The sequence below is a fragment of the Neofelis nebulosa genome, chromosome 8 (genome assembly GCF_028018385.1).
Source record: "Neofelis nebulosa isolate mNeoNeb1 chromosome 8, mNeoNeb1.pri, whole genome shotgun sequence".
Taxonomy (NCBI): domain Eukaryota; kingdom Metazoa; phylum Chordata; class Mammalia; order Carnivora; family Felidae; genus Neofelis; species Neofelis nebulosa.
The window spans coordinates 1,142,659-1,159,527 of NC_080789.1; the positions used below are offsets into that span (position 1 = coordinate 1,142,659).

At 58.6% G+C, this 16,869-nt stretch overlaps 1 protein-coding gene across 7 annotated transcripts in view; it reads left to right on the forward strand.

Annotated features, from left to right (window-relative positions):
* Window positions 1–16,869, forward strand: part of BRD1 (bromodomain containing 1) — a 43,465-nt gene that overhangs the window by 10,499 nt on the left and 16,097 nt on the right. For 4 of the 7 annotated variants that reach the window (XR_009265232.1, XM_058740960.1, XM_058740962.1 and 1 more), the window contains exons 3-7: window positions 7,220–7,376; window positions 13,414–13,545; window positions 13,737–13,865; window positions 14,316–14,628; window positions 16,386–16,646. Coding sequence is in view for 6 of the 7 variants with exons in the window: in XM_058740960.1 (XP_058596943.1) it covers window positions 7,220–7,376; window positions 13,414–13,545; window positions 13,737–13,865; window positions 14,316–14,628; window positions 16,386–16,646 (992 nt within the window). In the remaining variant the exon portion in view is untranslated. The remainder of the gene's footprint in view (window positions 1–7,219; window positions 7,377–13,413; window positions 13,546–13,736; window positions 13,866–14,315; window positions 14,629–16,385; window positions 16,647–16,869) is intronic. The other 3 variants (XM_058740961.1, XM_058740963.1, XM_058740965.1) reach the window with 1 other exon arrangement.

Genomic DNA, 16,869 nt, shown 5'->3' on the forward strand with positions numbered 1-16,869 from the left:
CTGAAGTCGGACGCTTAACCGACTGCGCCACCCAGGCGCCCCTGTTTCCCACAGTTTTTATATAAAAAGTTTTAAAACCAAATGAGAGGGGCACCTGGGTGGCTCAGTCGGTTAAGCGTCTGACTTCGGCTTAGGTCATGATCCGGCGGTTCATGAGCTCGAGCCCCACGTCAGTCTCCGCGCTGACGGCTCAGAGCCTGGAGCCTGTCTCGGATTCCGTGTCTCCCTCCCTCTCTGCCCCTCCCCTGCTCATGCTCTGTCTCTCCTCTCTCTCTCTCAGAAATAAACATTAAAAATAATTAAAAGAAAAGTGAAGACTGACACGCGTGTTTATCGAATGTAGCATTGAAAAAAAAAGAGATGCCGTTAAAGGAACACTTCCAAGTCCCTTTGGGCCCTTCCACCCCCACCCCTCACGGCAGCCACTTACTGTGAATCGGGGTGACTTCCTCCGGTCCGTATCCTGGTCTTGGTGTGCTTGTGCATATGTGGTCTGCTGCTGATTTACACGCTGACTTTGAACACCGTGCTGTCGTGCGTCTCATATTTTGGTGTCACCCTGGGTCTGGAGGTGGGTGGGTGGCATCACGGACGACCACGCTGCTGGTGTGGGAGTTCTCTTGGCTGGCTTCAGAGCCAGGCGTTTTTGGGGACTGGTGCGAGCTGGTGTGTCCCTCTCGGCTGCAGCCTGCGGGGACGGTGGGGGTTGTGCGCGCGCGTGTGGCCGTGGAGGCCTGCGTGGCGAGGCGGCTACGCTGTGCTCATCGCGGATCTCCACTTCTCTTTCCCTTGACTTCTCATTCTTATTTAGGTCTGTAAAAAGTTTTTTTTTTTTTAAAACGTTTACTGATTTTTGAGGGAGAGGGTGTGAGCAGGGGAGGCGCAGAGAGTGTGGGTCTCGAACCTTGAACCCTGAGATCATGACCTGAGCCAGAGTCGGATGCTAAACTGACTGAGCCATCCGGGTGCCCTTGTCTGTAAAAAGTCTTTTCAAATTTGGAAATCTGCAGAGCAGGGAGAGCCTGCCCCCAACAGTCACTGTACTCGCGGCCACCCTTGCCTGTCTCTTCCTTCCCATCGTTTGGAGACAGACCCCGGTCATCTCGTTTCATCCATTAACACGTCCGTGTAGAGAACAGGTAAGAATTCTTAAGAACACGACCGTGACATGCTGGTGTCTTGATGAACTTTGTTACTTTTACCATCTCGTCCTGGGTCTGGTCTGAGGACTCCCTCCCCACCCCTGGACGTCCTCCAGCAGGGAACCCTCTGTAGCCCTCCTGCAGCCTAATGTTGGGGGCGATGGGGTCTGGTTTTGGGTCTTCCCCCAAGTACAAGTCCTTCCCGGCTGGTCACCGGGGCCAGTTCTGACGGCTTCCAGCGCTCATGTCCCGTCCTTGGACCTCTGGCCGTCTTGCCTGACAAGGACACCATATCGCTGCTGAACCCTGATCTGCGTAGGGCCGGCCCACTTGTTATTCAGTACCCTCCCCACGTGCGGGTCCAGGCCTAACTTCTCGGGATGGCCACGTCCCTGCTGAAGCCTGGACTCCGTGCCACTGGTCTCCCGTAGACACGAGCAGGCCTGCCTCGCTGCCTCATCAGGGCTGCTTTAATGTCTTGGGGGAGTTCATGGTGTTCTCATAAAAAATGTAGTGTGGTTTTTTTTTTTTTTAAGTTTATTTTTTGAGAGAGAGAGAGAGAGAGCAGGAGAGAGAATCCCAAGCAGGTTCCTTGCTGCCGGCACAGAGCCCGATGTGGGGCTCAAATCCGTGAACTGTGAGATCATGACCTGAGCTGAAAAAGAGTCCGAATGAGCCCCCAGGTGCCCCAGTAGTGTGTTTTTTCCAATTAGCTGTGTTTTTGCTGTTTGTATAGGTCCAGGTTTTGGTTTTTTTGTTTTTTTTGTTTTTTTAACTCTTTTGGATTAGTATAATATGTTGTGGTTTATTAGATTATTTTTGTGGACAGCGTCCGAGAAGATGACGGTGTGAGCAGGCTTTGCCACCCGTTGGTTTTTCCGGTCTTTATCTGACTTCGGTGCAGACCAGGTCCGCCAGCCCGGAGTTGATTTGATGGGGTTGGAGCGGACATGCTTGCCTCGGTCCTGGCACTTTACAAGGGTTTGACTTTTATTTTCCATCGGTGTGTATTTGCTTTATTTTATGGTTTGTGCCCTCATATCTTGTTTAAATAACCCTTCATTTCCCTGGAGACCTCGGGGTTTTCTTCTAAAAGCTTCCACACGGCTTCCCTGTCCATGTCCCTCCTGTCTCCTCTGGCCCCAGCGCTGACCAGTCTCCTGATTTGTTGGCTGTATCTTGGCTGTGCTTGGCCTCCCTGCAGGGGGTCAGCGCCCAGGGCAGCCAGTTCCCCGACGTGTCCCAGCACGTCCGTCGAGGCCTGGGCCACCTGTTGGATCCGTGTCTCTCAGTCCACGTCTTCAGTCACTTGGGGGTGCGTTTCTTAACGAGGTATATGTGTGGCTTGTTTCGTCACCGTGGAGAGCTGAGTTTTCGCTCGCCGTTGAGTAATTTCTCCTTTCCCGAGAGGTCCGTGAGCTCTTCCAGCCCCGGGCCAGTTTCCTCCGGTGGGCGGGCGGCTCTGCTCCCTCGGCCACCTGCGGCTCCAGGGCAGGCTCTTCAGATGCCAGTGTGGCTCTTGGTCACCTGTGGTTCCTTCGTGCACGTTTTGGAGGCATCTTGTCAGGTTTCCTGACGGAGCCCCTCGGGATTTGGGAATTCCACGGAGGGTGCAGACCGGTTTGGAGGCGATCTGTGTATTTCTTATGCCTCGTCCTTCTCTTGCCAGCACTGCTGATCGTTGAGCGTCTCCGCGGAGTCTTCCTCGATGCCGCTCAGTGACGTTTTACACTTTTCTTCCCTCGGGAAGGCTTGCACTTCCGGTCCTTCGTTTGCCTCTCGTGCCCGCTGTTCTCGCGGGAGCCGGTAGGGTGGGCTTCTTGGTCTTGGTTCCCATCTTGGGAAGCATCTCCCTGCGTGCCTGTCGCTCCAGGTCTGGGGAGAAGCCTCTCCCAGCCCTGCCGGCGGGCCCCTCGCCCCTCGCCCCTGCCCCTCACTGTGAGTCTTGGGTCGTGGGTGGTGGTTGACCTGCTGCTTTTCCGCACCTGTTGAGATCGTCATGTTCTGCCCTCGAGTCTGTCGCTGTGTGAGTCCTGATAGAACTTGTAATCTCAAGAGCACACTGGCTTCCTGGGACAGACCCCCTTGCTCGTGGTGGGCGGTGTCATTTGATACCCGAACGGACCCGGTTTGCTGCGTCGTTTCTGTTTCGTGAGTGTGTTCGCCCGTGAGCCAGGCCTCTGCCTTGCCCTGCGTCCCTGTGTCGGGACGTCCGCATCCCTCGCCCCAGCTGTTGGCAGGGGCTGCGTTGCCTGGTCCTCCAGTGGCCGAGCTCTTCTGAAAAACTGTCTGCTTTCCTTTTCTTTTGGGGGCGGGAGGAAAATGTGAAACTGTCAATTCCGTTCTTAAAATCAGTACTGTGATCGTGCTGAGGTCGTCTGCGTGCTTCCGCTCTGTTTTGGGGAGCTGTGTTTTCCTGCGGGTGCTTTTCCCACATCCGTTGCCACGATTGGCACTTTAACCGGGTCCCGGCTCCCCTGCCCTGTGCGCCCTCATACCGTGCCCAGGCCCTCCTGTGCTGGCCGGGCCGCCGGGCACATCCCCCAGCCGGATGCTTCGCGCCTTATGAGTCAGCCTTTCTCCTTTCTGAGGCGTATCACCCACCAAAATAGTTCTGCAAAGCATTGTAGTGCCGTCCACGTTTTTGAGTTGAAATCCAGCGTTTTCACCCTAAGAGCGAATAGCAGAGAGGTGTCACCTGGAATAGTCAACGTAGGCACATGTTACGAGGCTCATCATTTCTGAAAGCGAGTTGAGTGGAACCTGGGTCGTCGGGCCTTGTGCGTCGGTATCTTCCCGCCAAGGGTGACTGCCGTCCTGTGGTTGTCGCTGGGCCTCGAGTGTGGAGGTTTCTTCCTGATCGGGTGGCGTCGCGTCTGGCGGCGTGCGCTTCAGCGGGCTTCTTCCGTGAGCGGTATGTGCTGGGCGCAGCTCTGAGGAAATGGGCTGAGGTGACTGGCTGTTTCATGGAGGGATGTCCTTCCTGCTCCGATGAGACACGCTCTCCTTTAATTCTGTTCCTGCTTCCTGCTACCGTGGACGGGAGTCTGCTTCCTGGTCACACACGTAAGTAGATGGTGTAAGAGCAGTTTTATCGTAGCAGGTGCTCACTTTATTTATTTAAAACAAATTTTTTTAATTACATTCATTTATTTTTGAAAGACAGAGAGAGGCAGAGCACAAGCAAGGGTGGGGCAGAGGGGGGGGGGGGCACAGAATCCGACGCAGGCTCCAGGCTCCGAGCCGTCAGCACAGAGCCCGACGCGGGGCTCGAACTCAGGGACTGCGAGATCGTGATCTGAGCTGAAGTCGATGCTCAACTGAATGAGCCGCCCAGGCGCCCCCAAGGTGCTCACTTTAAGCTGATGTTTCGCCATCTGCCCTTCGTTGGGTCCTCCCCCAGTTTTTCCAGGAGCCTGGTTGTCTTTCATCTGGAGGCACGTTGTGTATGAGATCTGTTCAGAAAGGCTTGAGAAGATCAAACTTTTGATCCTTTTGATGCCCCCTTGCCAAATACCAGATTTCTTACAACAATATTCAGAGTAAAAAACAAACCAAGAAAGAAACATAAAACAAGTGCATAATTACAGGGTAGACACCCTTGTTACCACCGTGTGCTGGAGAAGACAGAGCAGCCCCCAGCCCTTCCCGCAACCCCTTCCTGTCCCCGGGTCTACCCGTCTTCACCCGTGTGGTACTCAACTTCTTACCCTCTTTCCGAACCCCAGGCTGTGCTGTGCTTTCAAAGCCACACGAGTCCTTTCTGTCTCTCCTCTCGTAACGGCCCCTTTTGGTCTCTTTCCCTTTGGAGTTCCACTGTTGAGGGAGGGGGGGCCCCGTCCCTCGCAGGCTTGCGTGGGGAGCGTTTCTCGTGTGGTTTAGCGCGTCCCTCCGCCCTCCACGTGCTGTGCGCCGGTCTAGGGGCCGGGGGCACGCCGGGTGCAGGCCTGAGGGGGGTCTGCTCGGGGCTGGCCCCGCTGCGTCCTAGGGGAGGCACGTGCTGGGTGCCTGTGCCGCTGCCTCGGTGCCCCACGCCTGCCCTGCTTCTTTGGGACTTGGAGCTCGTGAAGCAGAATCCGCTCAGATTGCGGTTTTTCGGCAAATAACCCTGGGACGCCTTGTGATAGGTTTTCATCAAAGCCTTGTTGCTCAGGTCCGTGAGCTGATTGTGGCTCAGAAATCCTGAGTCTGGCGGCTTGTTTCGTGAAGTTCAGAATCTTCATAAGCTGTTGTTAAACAGCGTTTCTTTCTGTTAAGAAATACTCTTATTTACGTTGCCTCGTTTGGCCGTTGAAATAACGGAGCGTGTGCTTGTGTCAGAACACCTGTCTGCGTATGTACAGATCCTCTGAACTGTGTCCGTCCGGTCCGTGCACCTCACTGCATCGGATCATGCCTCAGCTAAGGGTGGTGAAGCAGACAAAGACCCCGCCCAAGACGGCACCCACGGGGTGCCCGGGACTGCACAACCCCACCTGCGGACGAGGAGCGCTGCGGGTAGGGCCTTGAGCAGAATCCAGGTGCCCCCCCAGAGGCTTCTGCTGGCGCCCTCGGCAACGTCCGAGATGCCCTGGGCTGCTGCCGACAGCTGTCCTCCTCCGGCCTCCTGCTGAGGCTGTGAGACCCAGCGTCCTTGAATGTGCAGACCCGTGGCCCCGTGGTCACGGTCAGGCCGTGGACAGACCCGAGCTTGGGTTCTGCATCTGCTCCCAGAGAGCTCTCGGTGTCTTCCTCTGGGATTTGACAAGGCCGCTCTGGCAAAGCCCCTGGCCTGTGTCTGACACAGGGTCCCACACGGGGCCCCGATACCGGTCCCCTAAGCCGGTTCCTTGGTATCGGGTCCCCGTGTGGGACAGACACTGGAGCCGCGCTTTGCAGTCGACACGGTACTCGTTCTCTGCATGGCGTGTGGGTCTTATGCCAGGAGGAGGGCAGCCGTGCAGGAGGCGTGCCCTTCGCCACCTCGGCACAGAGGCCGACCGACAGCGTGATTTGGAGTGGTCTTGGAAATGAGCTGGAACTGTTGTTTTTTTTTTTAATTTTAAAGTTTATTTATTTTGAGAGAGAGAGTGGGGGAGGGGCAGAGAGGAGAGAGAGAATCCCAAGCAGGCTGCATGCTGTCGGCACAGAGCCCGACGTGGGGCTTGAACCCACAGACTGTGAGATCATGACCTGAGCCGAAACCAAGAGCGGGACCCTTAGCCGACTGAGCCCCCCGGGTGCCCCGTAAAGCCATTGTTTTTAAGGGAAAGACCATTGTGGGTCTGGACACCGCAGAGCTGGGGGTGTTCTGACTTTTTGTCGTCGATTATCTTGTAAAACTTAGATTTGCATTCTCTAAAAAAATGCAGCCTTAAAATTTCTCGTTTTCGTCCTGACATTTTGATGTTTGGTGTTCAATGAGGAACATCTTGTTTCGTTTGTATTTTCATTAAGTGTTTAGTTTATGACCGAATTTATATTCTCTTTCGGTGTCCTTGTGAGTCAAATTGACGAATCATTGCTTTGATTCAGCAGGAAGGATAACAGGGCTGTGGAAACGCTTTGGCTGGCCTTTGAGGGGTTTTGAAGTGAGCACTCCCTCCACGCAGGTGTTTTCACACACCCTTTGCATTCTATGGCCCCTGCAAGGGTCCTGTCTCCCGACGGTCCTGCAGATGCCACCGTCAGCCCTGGCCCCCAGCTGTCCCCTCTCTTTCCCTCTTGAGGTGACTGGAGGGGACACCCGTGCCCCCCTCACCCCCACCCTTGGCAACAGTTTTAATCGGTCGCTGGATGCGGTCGGCACGTGTGGCCTACATAATGCGTAAGGACCCGAGAGGTTTGCTCCGCGTATTTCCGTGTCTGGTCTGGTAGGCCCTCGAGTGAGTTAGCAGCGGGTGGAGGCTGTGGGCGGCTGCGGGTCGGGCTGGGCCCAGCAGACGGGGGACAGCATGAGACAGCAGTGTGCGTGGCTGAGAGTGGCCGCGAAGGTGTGGACGGCGGTCTGTGAAGAGCGACCCCGTCATTTCTAGTTTCTGCGATGAAACGTTCATGCGCTCCTTTGAAGCCAAACTCTGAGTTTTTCCATGTTTTAGGTTGAATAGGATTGCGAATCAGGTGGCCATTCAGCGGAAGAAGCAGTTTGTGGAGAGAGCCCACAGCTACTGGCTGCTCAAAAGGCTGTCGAGGAACGGCGCCCCCCTGCTGCGGCGACTCCAGTCCAGCCTGCAGTCCCAGAGGAGCACGCAGCAGGTACGTGGTCCTCCGCCCTCAGCGTCGCCTGCCCTCCTGGTGCGCTGAGCGGTCCCTGCGACTGGAGGCCGCGCGTGTTGCCAGCCCGTCAGGCCCCGGGCCCCAGGCTCCCCGTCCGCGAGCCCCGGTCCGGGCCGCTTCTAGAAGTGCAGGAGGACCCTGTGTGCCCTGGGCTGCCTCAGCTGCGGGTTGTGCGAACGACTCTGCTCTGTCTGTGTCACCTCGTGTGTCTGGACGTGTTGGGGACGCCCAGGGAAGTCATTACCGTGCTGGCCACGTCGGGTGGGAGCCACAGGAGGTGAGGCCTGGGCCCCTCGGACGCATGCCTGTGTGCTGGGCTGGGAGTTGGGGTTTGGATATGTGCAAGGAGTGGTTCGTTTTCAGGGCTTTGCTCTGAAGGCCGTTTTGCGGTGACCGCAGTGGGCGGGGAAGGAGAGGAAAGCTGGGTGAGTGAGAAGAAACGGGGCTTGCTTTTTTTTCTTAAGCTTCTTAATTTATTTTTTGGAGCGAGACAGTGCGAGCAGCGGAGGGACAGAGAGAGGGAGAGAGAAGGAATCCCAAGCAGACTCCTTGCTGCCAGCATAGAGCGCGATGCGGGCCCCCAGCTCAGGAAACCGTGAGATCATGACCTGAACTGAAACCAAGAGTCTGACTGGGCCCCCCCGGGCGCTCCAGGAGTTGCTTTTTTTTTTTCTATTTATTTATTTATTTTTAATTTTTTTTAAATGTTTATTTATTTTTGAGACACAGAGAGACAGAGCATGAACGGGGGAGGGGCAGAGAGAGAGGGAGACACAGAATCGGAAGCAGGCTCCAGGCTCCGAGCCATCAGCCCAGAGCCCGACGCGGGGCTCGAACTCACGGACCGTGAGATCGTGACCTGAGCTGAAGTCGGACGCTCAACCGACTGAGCCACCCAGGCGCCCCAGGAGTTGCTTTTTATTTTTTTTTTAAAATTTTTTTTTTTCAACATTTTTTATTTATTTTTGGGACAGAGAGAGACAGAGCATGAACGGGGGAGGGGCAGAGAGAGACGGAGACACAGAATCGGAAACAGGCTCCAGGCTCCGAGCCATCGGCCCAGAGCCTGACGCGGGGCTCGAACTCACGGACCGCGAGATCGTGACCTGGCTGAAGTCGGACGCTTAACCGACTGCGCCACCCAGGCGCCCCAGGAGTTGCTTTTTAAAAGCAAAATGAAACAGGCCGTTGAATTTTAGTAAATTTGGTTTGTAGAACCATCTGATAGTGTGAAGCAGTTCTGAAAGAATGAATTTAGAAAGTAAGAAATTGGCTCCGTGAGATGTCACAAAAATAAATTGAATACAAAAATGGCTTTTCGGCGCATCGCCCAAAATTTTGGGTTGGCGCACTTGATGTTGAGGGGAGCGGGCGGCTCTGTAGGGGGGAAGAGCTGTGTCCGCGATTGGCGTCGGGCTGCGAAGCCTGGAGGACGCAGCAGAGAGCGGGCCCCCCTCGTTGCCTGTCTGCCCCTCTGGGCTCGTGCGGGGACTGTCCTTCCAACACATTCACGTCGGATGGCTGCGGCTGCCATGCTGCCGTCACCTCGGAGGCTGTCTGCATGCTCTCTCTCTCTCGATCCTGGGTTGCCAGGTGGCTGAGTGTGTCGGAGGGGACACAGATGCGGTTGGACACCGGATCCACCGGGGTCCCGGTCGGTGGGGTTCTCCGGGCTGGAGTCAGCCCCTCTGCTGTGCTCTGGGCTTGGGCCACAGCTTCCTGGAGGCTGCTCGGCTGTAGCAGGTGCGAACCCGTCCCTCCCAGTGCGGTAGAGCCGCGGCCTGGAGAGCGTGCGGCCGTGGGGCGCGCGGACAACTCGTTCGCCCTCTCCCCTCTGGGGAGAGGCCCTCCCGTCTCTGCCGATCCTCCTTCTGGTCACGGCTGGAGACCCGGGCGAGCGTGTCCCTCTCCACCTCCCTGCCCCCGGCCTGGGGGATGGGGCCAGCCCTAGGGAGCTCGTCATCTGGACTTTTTCTGGTCCTATGGTGACACAAAAAGGTGAAACATGAACATGTTTAAATGCTCGGTTAAAAAACCTTACGCATCTTAACATCTTTTTTATACTTTTGAAAACCACAGCTAAATCGAAGATTCTGGGCCTCTCTGGGGTTGCTCTTGACCCTCTTCCATCTGGGGGAAGGAAGGGTGCGCTTCTTGGGCCCGATGCCCTTCTGAGGGTGTGGTGGTCTGGGCCAGTGCCTGGTGCCTGCAGCGCCATCCGAGTCACGTCCATGGACGGTCCCGCGTGGCTGGGGCAGAGGTGCTGGGTCGAGCATTCCAGTACACTGAAGGGGGCCCACTTAATCTGAAGTCTTGGCTACGCTGGGCGCATGTACACGTGAGGCCCGGCTGTGCGAATGTCCCGAGGTGCACTGGGGTCACGGACCGCTGTGGATACATCCCTTGTGTCTTAAGCGTGCTGCCCACCCTGGGGACCGTGTGCATCCCACACACGCTTGGGTCTGGGGGTCAGAATCCCCGGTTAACCGTACGTCACACTGGGGGTCTTTGTTAGCGACGACTGCTTTGATCACATGCTGTGTGTCCCTCCTCCCTTTGGGAATGGAGTTGGTGTTCCCCTTCGGGGCTTTGTGCCCATGGGACGGGTGAGCCAGTGGAAGCGACCGGCCTGGGGCTACCACGTATGAAATCAGTGCGTAGGGACAGGAAGATGAGATGTGGGAGTGTTCGCGTCCTTGGCATGAGGAACCGCGTGGATTTGAGTCTGTGTGACTCCAGCGTTGACCCCCTGGAGCGCACCTGGCTTGGCCTGCGGGGGCGAGTTAGTGGCACGGTTGTCGGAAGCTCCCCCGTGTGGCTTGCACAGGCACCCCCGTTTGCCTTCCTCTGCTCCCAGACGGTGCTTTCTTGCGTCACCCTGTAGGGGCTGACTTCTCTGCAGGGTCCGGAACAGTAATGTTCCGCACAGAACATGTGGGGCTTGGTGTGATGTTCACGTGGTTTTGAAAATTCGGAAATACTTGATGTTAGGGTTTAACTTTGTCTGTATTTCTGGACAGCCGCTCTGAGCTGGGCTGTGGAGGAGGTCAGGGGCAGCCCTTCCCTCCCGTGGCTGACCTGGTGGGGGACAGATGGGTGGACGGGACGAGCTGGTTTGAGGGTGAGGTCGCTCACGTCCGGGCAGACGAGGGGCGTCAGGTTGGCCTCCCGGGTGCTGCTGTGCACGGCAGTCTTCGAGGATCCGGCCGGGCTCTTCTGGGCTGGCCTTGAGCGCAGGGTCCCTGTGGGCACCTTCCTGGGGACCTTCATGGCGACCCCCTCCAGAGCCTGTTCTCACCGTCCTGAGATCCTGGTTTGGGTGAGGGTCAGTGGGCAGGGGGAGGGCGAGGCTCCTGTCTGTCTTGTTCTCAGGCCCTGGAGCCAGCAGTGCTTCCTGCTGTCACAGGTGCGTCTCCGGTTCCTCTCTGCTGGCTTTAGGACAGCACAGTCCCCCTCCTGTGCTGGAGGCACGGCTTCTCGCCACCCACCCTGCTGCTGCAGGCGTGAGGCTCAGCACTGCGACCTGGTTTCCTCCGTGCACCCTGCCTTAGGGGCAGGGAGCCCTGCCTCTTTGGGGTCTTACGTCCTTGGTACCACCCTGGGACTCGGGTAGATGTGCTGGGGCCCTCACCCCTTGGGGCTGGCCTGGCCTGCCCCCCCCCCCCCCCCCCCCAGGCGTCCTCCCATTTGTCAGGTGGAAGGTGGCTAACGTGATCTTCTAGCATTCTCTTTCCTGGTAGCGTTTCGGTACCAGAAACCACTTGGCCTTTCTCCTGCTTTCTGGAGTCTTCCGGGATAGGTTTTTATGTAGGAAACAAAGATTGCTGAAGAGCAGAGTCCAGAAACTCAGGCCCTTTTATGTAGGTGAAGCCGTGCGCATTGGGGTCAGGTCCTGTGCTGCAGGCCGTCGTGTGAGGAGAGCGGCCCTCGGCGGCGGCCCTGTCGTCCCCCGTGTGGGGCATGAGTGCAGCAGGGACACGGCAGGTGGCACCCACCAGCTCTCTCCTGCTGCGTAGGGTCACCAGGCTGAATTTTGGTTGATGTTTTCAGACTGTTCATTCAGACTAATGGACAAGGTGATTTTCAGATGCTTTTGGGAGGATTTGGTTTTCTAAATCTACTTTTTTATTTACTGACCAGGTGTTTATACAGCTGCTGTTAATGTTAACTTAATGCCTGAGATTTTTACAATTTTTTTTTTCTTAAAGTAGGCTCCAGGCCCCACGTAGGGCTTGGTGGAACCCACATCCTCAAGAAGAGACTCTCTTTCTACCAACCGAGTTAGCTAACTGCCCTGTTCCATGCCTGACACCTTTATTTAAAGTTTCTTTATAATCTCTACACCCAACGTGGGCCTTGAACTCACGACCCCGAGATCAAGAGTCGCACGCTCTTCTGCCTGAGCCAGCCACGCACCCCCACCTGAGACTCCAGTAACGTTAAAAGAGGTTCTGTGATTCGCATCTGGCGGATGGATGGTGAGGCAGCCTCCCCCTAGAGCCAGAGAGCGCCTGGAGGGGAGGCTCCGGCCCAGCCTTCTTGTCCCCTTGCTAGTGGGGAGAGTCTGCGTAGCCTGGTTGATGGTCGTCTGCCCACAGGCCCTGTGGTTGGGGCATCGTGTCGCAGCCCCGTGCTTGTGGCCTCAGAGGCAGGTGCTCTGCGCTCGGACAAGGAGGGAGGGGCATCCAGGGGATGGAGCCCTGCCTGGTGGGTGTGCTGCTTTAGCTCTGTCCGGGTCGGGGGGACTCCAGGGGCAGAGTGGTCCAGAGAGAGCGAGAAGGGGGTTTGATGAGTGTGGAACACGCTCCAGAATCTGATGGTGAGCACCCTGCCCGAGGCCGTGGGTGTGCGTCCGTCCGCAGGAATGGTGAGGTGATGGATGCCAGCCGAGGTGGGGACTTTCTCTCGGCCCAGGTCACACGTATGCGGTTGCAGTAGGCCTCCTGGGCTGCTGTGGCCTGGAGGCCCCAGGCAGCTGTTGGAAGCCCGCATGGGGACAGATGGGAGTGTCTTAGTGGAGCTGAGGTTCGGGGACAGGTGGAGGGGTGCCCTCGCCACGCCCCGACCACCTCTTCCTCCGCCGTCTGCGCCGGGCCTGCCCGAGAGCTGTGATCTTCAGCTGAGGCGCAGACCGAGAGGGGTCTCAGCTCCTGGCACGTGGTGGTGCTCGCCGTGTGCCGCGGTGGAAGGTGGGGTCTGTAGGTGAGGACAGGAGGCCGCCGCAGGAGCAGACGGTGGCCCCTCGGCCTGGGCAGACCTCGAGGGACAGGGAGGGAAGGGTGGGCTGCGTGGGAGCCTGGAGGAGGGCCCGGCGCCGGGCCAGGCAGTGAGGGGACACTTGGATGGGAGCACGGGGGGCCTTGGGTTGTAACTTTCTGGAGGTGGAGTGTCCCCCGCCCCCCGTGCGGGGAAGTCCTCTCTGGCCGTCACGGGGACGTCCTCGGCTGCCACGGGCCTGCTCACTGGTGGCCCTGTCTGCTGTCGTAGCCCGAGCGTTTCTTCCTGGCGCTGCGGTCGGAGGTGCGCCGGGCAGGGCTGCCGTCGGTGTGCTGTCTGCCGCCTTCCGCCTCTTTGCGTTTTGGAGGTGGCGTTTCTGTGTTTGAAGACGCCGGAGTAGGGATGGTCGTCTGAGGTCGGTGGCACGTGTGTTCCTCCAAGGAAGCACCGAGTGGCGACCACGGGCCGCCGGTTTCAGAGCCGTTGGGCGTGGGCGCCCCCCACTCCCCTGCAGCAGTCTCGGCCCCGGGCTTTGCTCCCCGGGCTGTCCCCGCCACTCCCGGTTTCCCCTGACCCCTGCTCCGGTGCCGGGGTCGGGATGCCTGTGTCCGTGCGCGCGCGCGGGGGCTCCCCCTGGCCCAGCGGGGCCGGCAAACGCCCCTTTGGCCCCGCGGAGACCCCGTGGCGCTCCACGGGGCGAGTCCGCGCTGGGTGGGCGCCCCGGCCGGCTCGCGGGGCCGGCACGGTCGGTGGCTCCCCCTGGGAGGGTCTGAGGCTGACTTCCGATTAATTTCCTCAGAGAGAAAATGACGAGGAGATTCAAGCTGCCAAAGAGAAGCTGAAGTACTGGCAGCGGCTGCGGCACGACCTGGAGCGCGCGCGGCTGCTGATCGAGCTCCTGCGCAAGCGGGAGAAGCTCAAGCGGGAGCAGGTGAGGCCCGGCGCCCCTCGCAGGGTCCCCCCGGGCAGCGTGAGGGCTTCCGGGCGGCGGGACGAGGGGGGACGTCGGCCCCCAGCCTGGAGGCGGCCGGGGGCGGGGGCACCGCGTGGGGGGTGGGGCGCGGCCTTCCCCGGCGGGCGGTGCGGGGAGCGCGACCGCGTGACCACGGGCCGTGTTCGCAGGTGAAGGTGGAGCAGATGGCCCTGGAGCTGCGGCTGACGCCACTCACGGTGCTGCTGCGCTCCGTGCTGGACCAGCTGCAGGAGAAGGACCCGGCTCGGATATTCGCCCAGCCGGTGAGCCTGAAGGAGGTGGGTGCTCACGCGCTGGCGTCGGGGTCGCCCCGCGGCTTCTCCGGTACCCGTTCCCTAGGTAGCGCGTAAGCCTGCTTCGCTGCTAGGCGTCGGTTTCTGCTGGACTTGGTGTTTAAGCTCTGTCTCGTTAAGATAGTGAAAACGAGAGGTGAAAGTCGCCTCTCAGCGAGCAGCCGGGCAGCAGTCGGTTGGCGGCTGTCCGCGCAGATGAGCGCACCGGTTGCCGTGTGTTGGGTTTAAGGAGCTTGAGTGAGCGGGGCCCCTGGCGGGACGTGGGGTCTATACGTGGCGCCTGTCGGCGCCGCCCCCGGGGGTGCGAGAGTCCCCAGGGCCGTGCGCGTGTGCGTGCGCGTGTCTCGTGTGTTATGTGGCGGGTGTATTGCTTATGTAGGATGGATAAGCGTCCTTCTTTGTTTGTAAACGATTATTTTTCCTCCCTGAAATTAGGTACCAGATTATTTGGATCACATTAAACATCCCATGGACTTTGCCACAATGAGGAAACGGTTAGAAGCTCAAGGGTATAGACACCTCACTGAGTTTGAGGAGGATTTTAATCTCATTGTAGATAACTGCATGAAGTACAATGCCAAGGACACGGTGTTTTATAGAGCCGCCGTGAGGCTGCGCGATCAGGGCGGTGTTGTTCTGAGGCAGGCCAGGCGCCAGGCCGACAGCATCGGCTTCGAGGAGGCCTCGGGGATGCACCTGCCCGAGCGGCCTGCTGCGGCCCCTCGGCGGCCTTTCTCCTGGGAAGACGGTAAGCACCAGCCCCGGGCGCGGGCGCAGGCGGGCGAGTGTCCTTCCCCGCAGGCTGTGTCCGCGAGGCCCGGCGGGGCTAGCGCGCGGGCCGCACGCGTACTGCACGTTTGCTGCTAGCAGCCTTGTGAGGAGGGGAAGGAATTGACTTCCTAGACGTGTTTTTAACCCAGCGCTCCTGAAGTACCGTGCTTTTTTAGCACGCCATCCACGTAAAAATTGCCGAGCATATTTTTCACGGGCGTTTGCTTTTTCTTTACCACGTGCTGTGTATTTTGCACGCTTAGCACCTTTCTGTTCCGAGGGGGCACGTTTCAGGAACCTAGAGGGACCCGTGTGGGCAGTGGGGACAGCCTAGGTCTGCCTGCTACAGGCCGAGAAGCAGGTCAGCTGGGGTTTGCACCCTGGGCGGGCCCCAATCTGCTTCCGAGGATGCCTGCGGCTGAGGAAAGGCCTCAGGAGTGGCCGTGTGCCGAGCCTGCTAGACTCTGGCCGCGCGGGCTTCCGAGCGCGGGCGTGTGGCCCAGGTGCGGCACGGTGGTCTGTCTGTTCACTTGTTCCCGTCCTTGGGGACGGGGGCTGGTCCCTGTGCCTTGCTCTGGCCACCACGCTGCAGCCGCTAGGCCACCTCCCTGGAATAAGAAGGGGCTCGCAGGCTGCCGCGGATCGGGTCTTTGAGGAGACGGGCGAGTGGGTGACTGGTGTTTCCTCAGCAAAAGTCTGACAGTCAGGTTTCACTAGGGGTAAGTTCATGGCTGAGAAGTCCTAATGTGTCTCCTCAGCGTTCGTGCGGGGAGATGGCCGAGCTAGCGGGATGCACGTCACATCCAGTCTGCTTGGGCAGCGGCCGATTTCACGCCATGCCGACGCCCACAGGCCAGGCCATTATCTTTAGGGCTTCAAAGGACGTGATTTTTGTTTACGTGAATGGTTTTGAGGCTCTGTCATTTGTGAAGTGGTGCTGGAGACAGCAGGGCTGCAAGCCGGCCTGTTGTGCTTCAGGCTTCCTTACGTATTTATTTCACGGTACCGGTGTCTCGTTACTTCGTGAAAAGCACAGATATTTTAGCAACACTTGTTTGTGGAGGAAGGTGCCGCTTGCTCCTGGTGGTTGTGCCGTGGCTTCTGTCTCCCTCTCGCTCCCCGTTTTATCTTAGATCTAAAGAGTGGTTTCTTTCTTGGCCACCTTTCACTGATCTAAGGTAATTTTGTGCTTCATAAGTTTTGTCGTTTTGTCGAAACCAAGAACCCTAGGGATTTTTGTAGTAAATGTGCCCGAAATGGAAAACTACCAGCGTATGGCGTGGCCCAGTTTTAGTAGAGCCACACGGCGGTCTGGGTCCAGAGGTGAGCTCAGACAGGAGCTGCGGTGGCCAAACAGAGTCTGCATGGGTGGCCCCGGGCTTGTGGTCAGCAGAGCCCGCCTCCCTTGGGGGCGGCCCTGGTGGGCCTCTTCCACCGGTCTTCACACCGGACAGACAGCGTGGTTCGGGCGCGCGCCGGGAGAGGCGCTAGCCTTCCTTCCGCGCGCTGTGGCCCTGTGTGCCTGGCCAGCCAGCCACAGGCGTACGAGCTTTCCTCCAGGGGAGTCCGGACAGCCACGGGGTGAAAGCTGGTCTCCCTGTGGCAGTGCCCGTCGCGGGTTTGGAGTGAGCGTGGAGGGGCTTGTGGGGCTCCCCGCGGGCAGGGCCTGTGCTGGCGAGGTGGTCTCGGGGGGCACCGGTAGCCGATGACTGACGGGGTGTCCTTCGACTTCAGTGGACAGGTTGCTGAACCCAGCCAACAGGGCCCACATGGTCCTAGAGGAGCAGCTAAGGGAGCTGCTGGACAAGCTGGACCTCACGTGCGCCATGAAGTCCAGCGGGTCTCGGAGCAAGCGGGCCAAGCTCCTGAAAAAGGAGATCGCGGTCCTTCGGAACAAGCTGAGCCAGCAGCACAGCCAGCCCCCGCCCGCGGAATCAGGTATTGGAAGCTTTGAAGAGGAAAGTGCTCAGCTGGGGCAGGAGACGGGGGAGGAAGGTAAGCACACGCTCAGTGTCCGTCCCTCCCTGCCCGGGGTCCCCACCGGGCTGGTTTCCTGTCACAGTCGGTGCCACCGTGCTGCATCTCGGCCTTTAGGGGGTCACAAAGTTGAAGACCCAGAATAAGCCCTCTTTTTCCAACTCGTTGCTGAAAGACTATTTAGAAACAGTGGTTTAGGCCTCGTACGCCTCCCAGAATGGTTGTAGGGTAGACGTGGCTT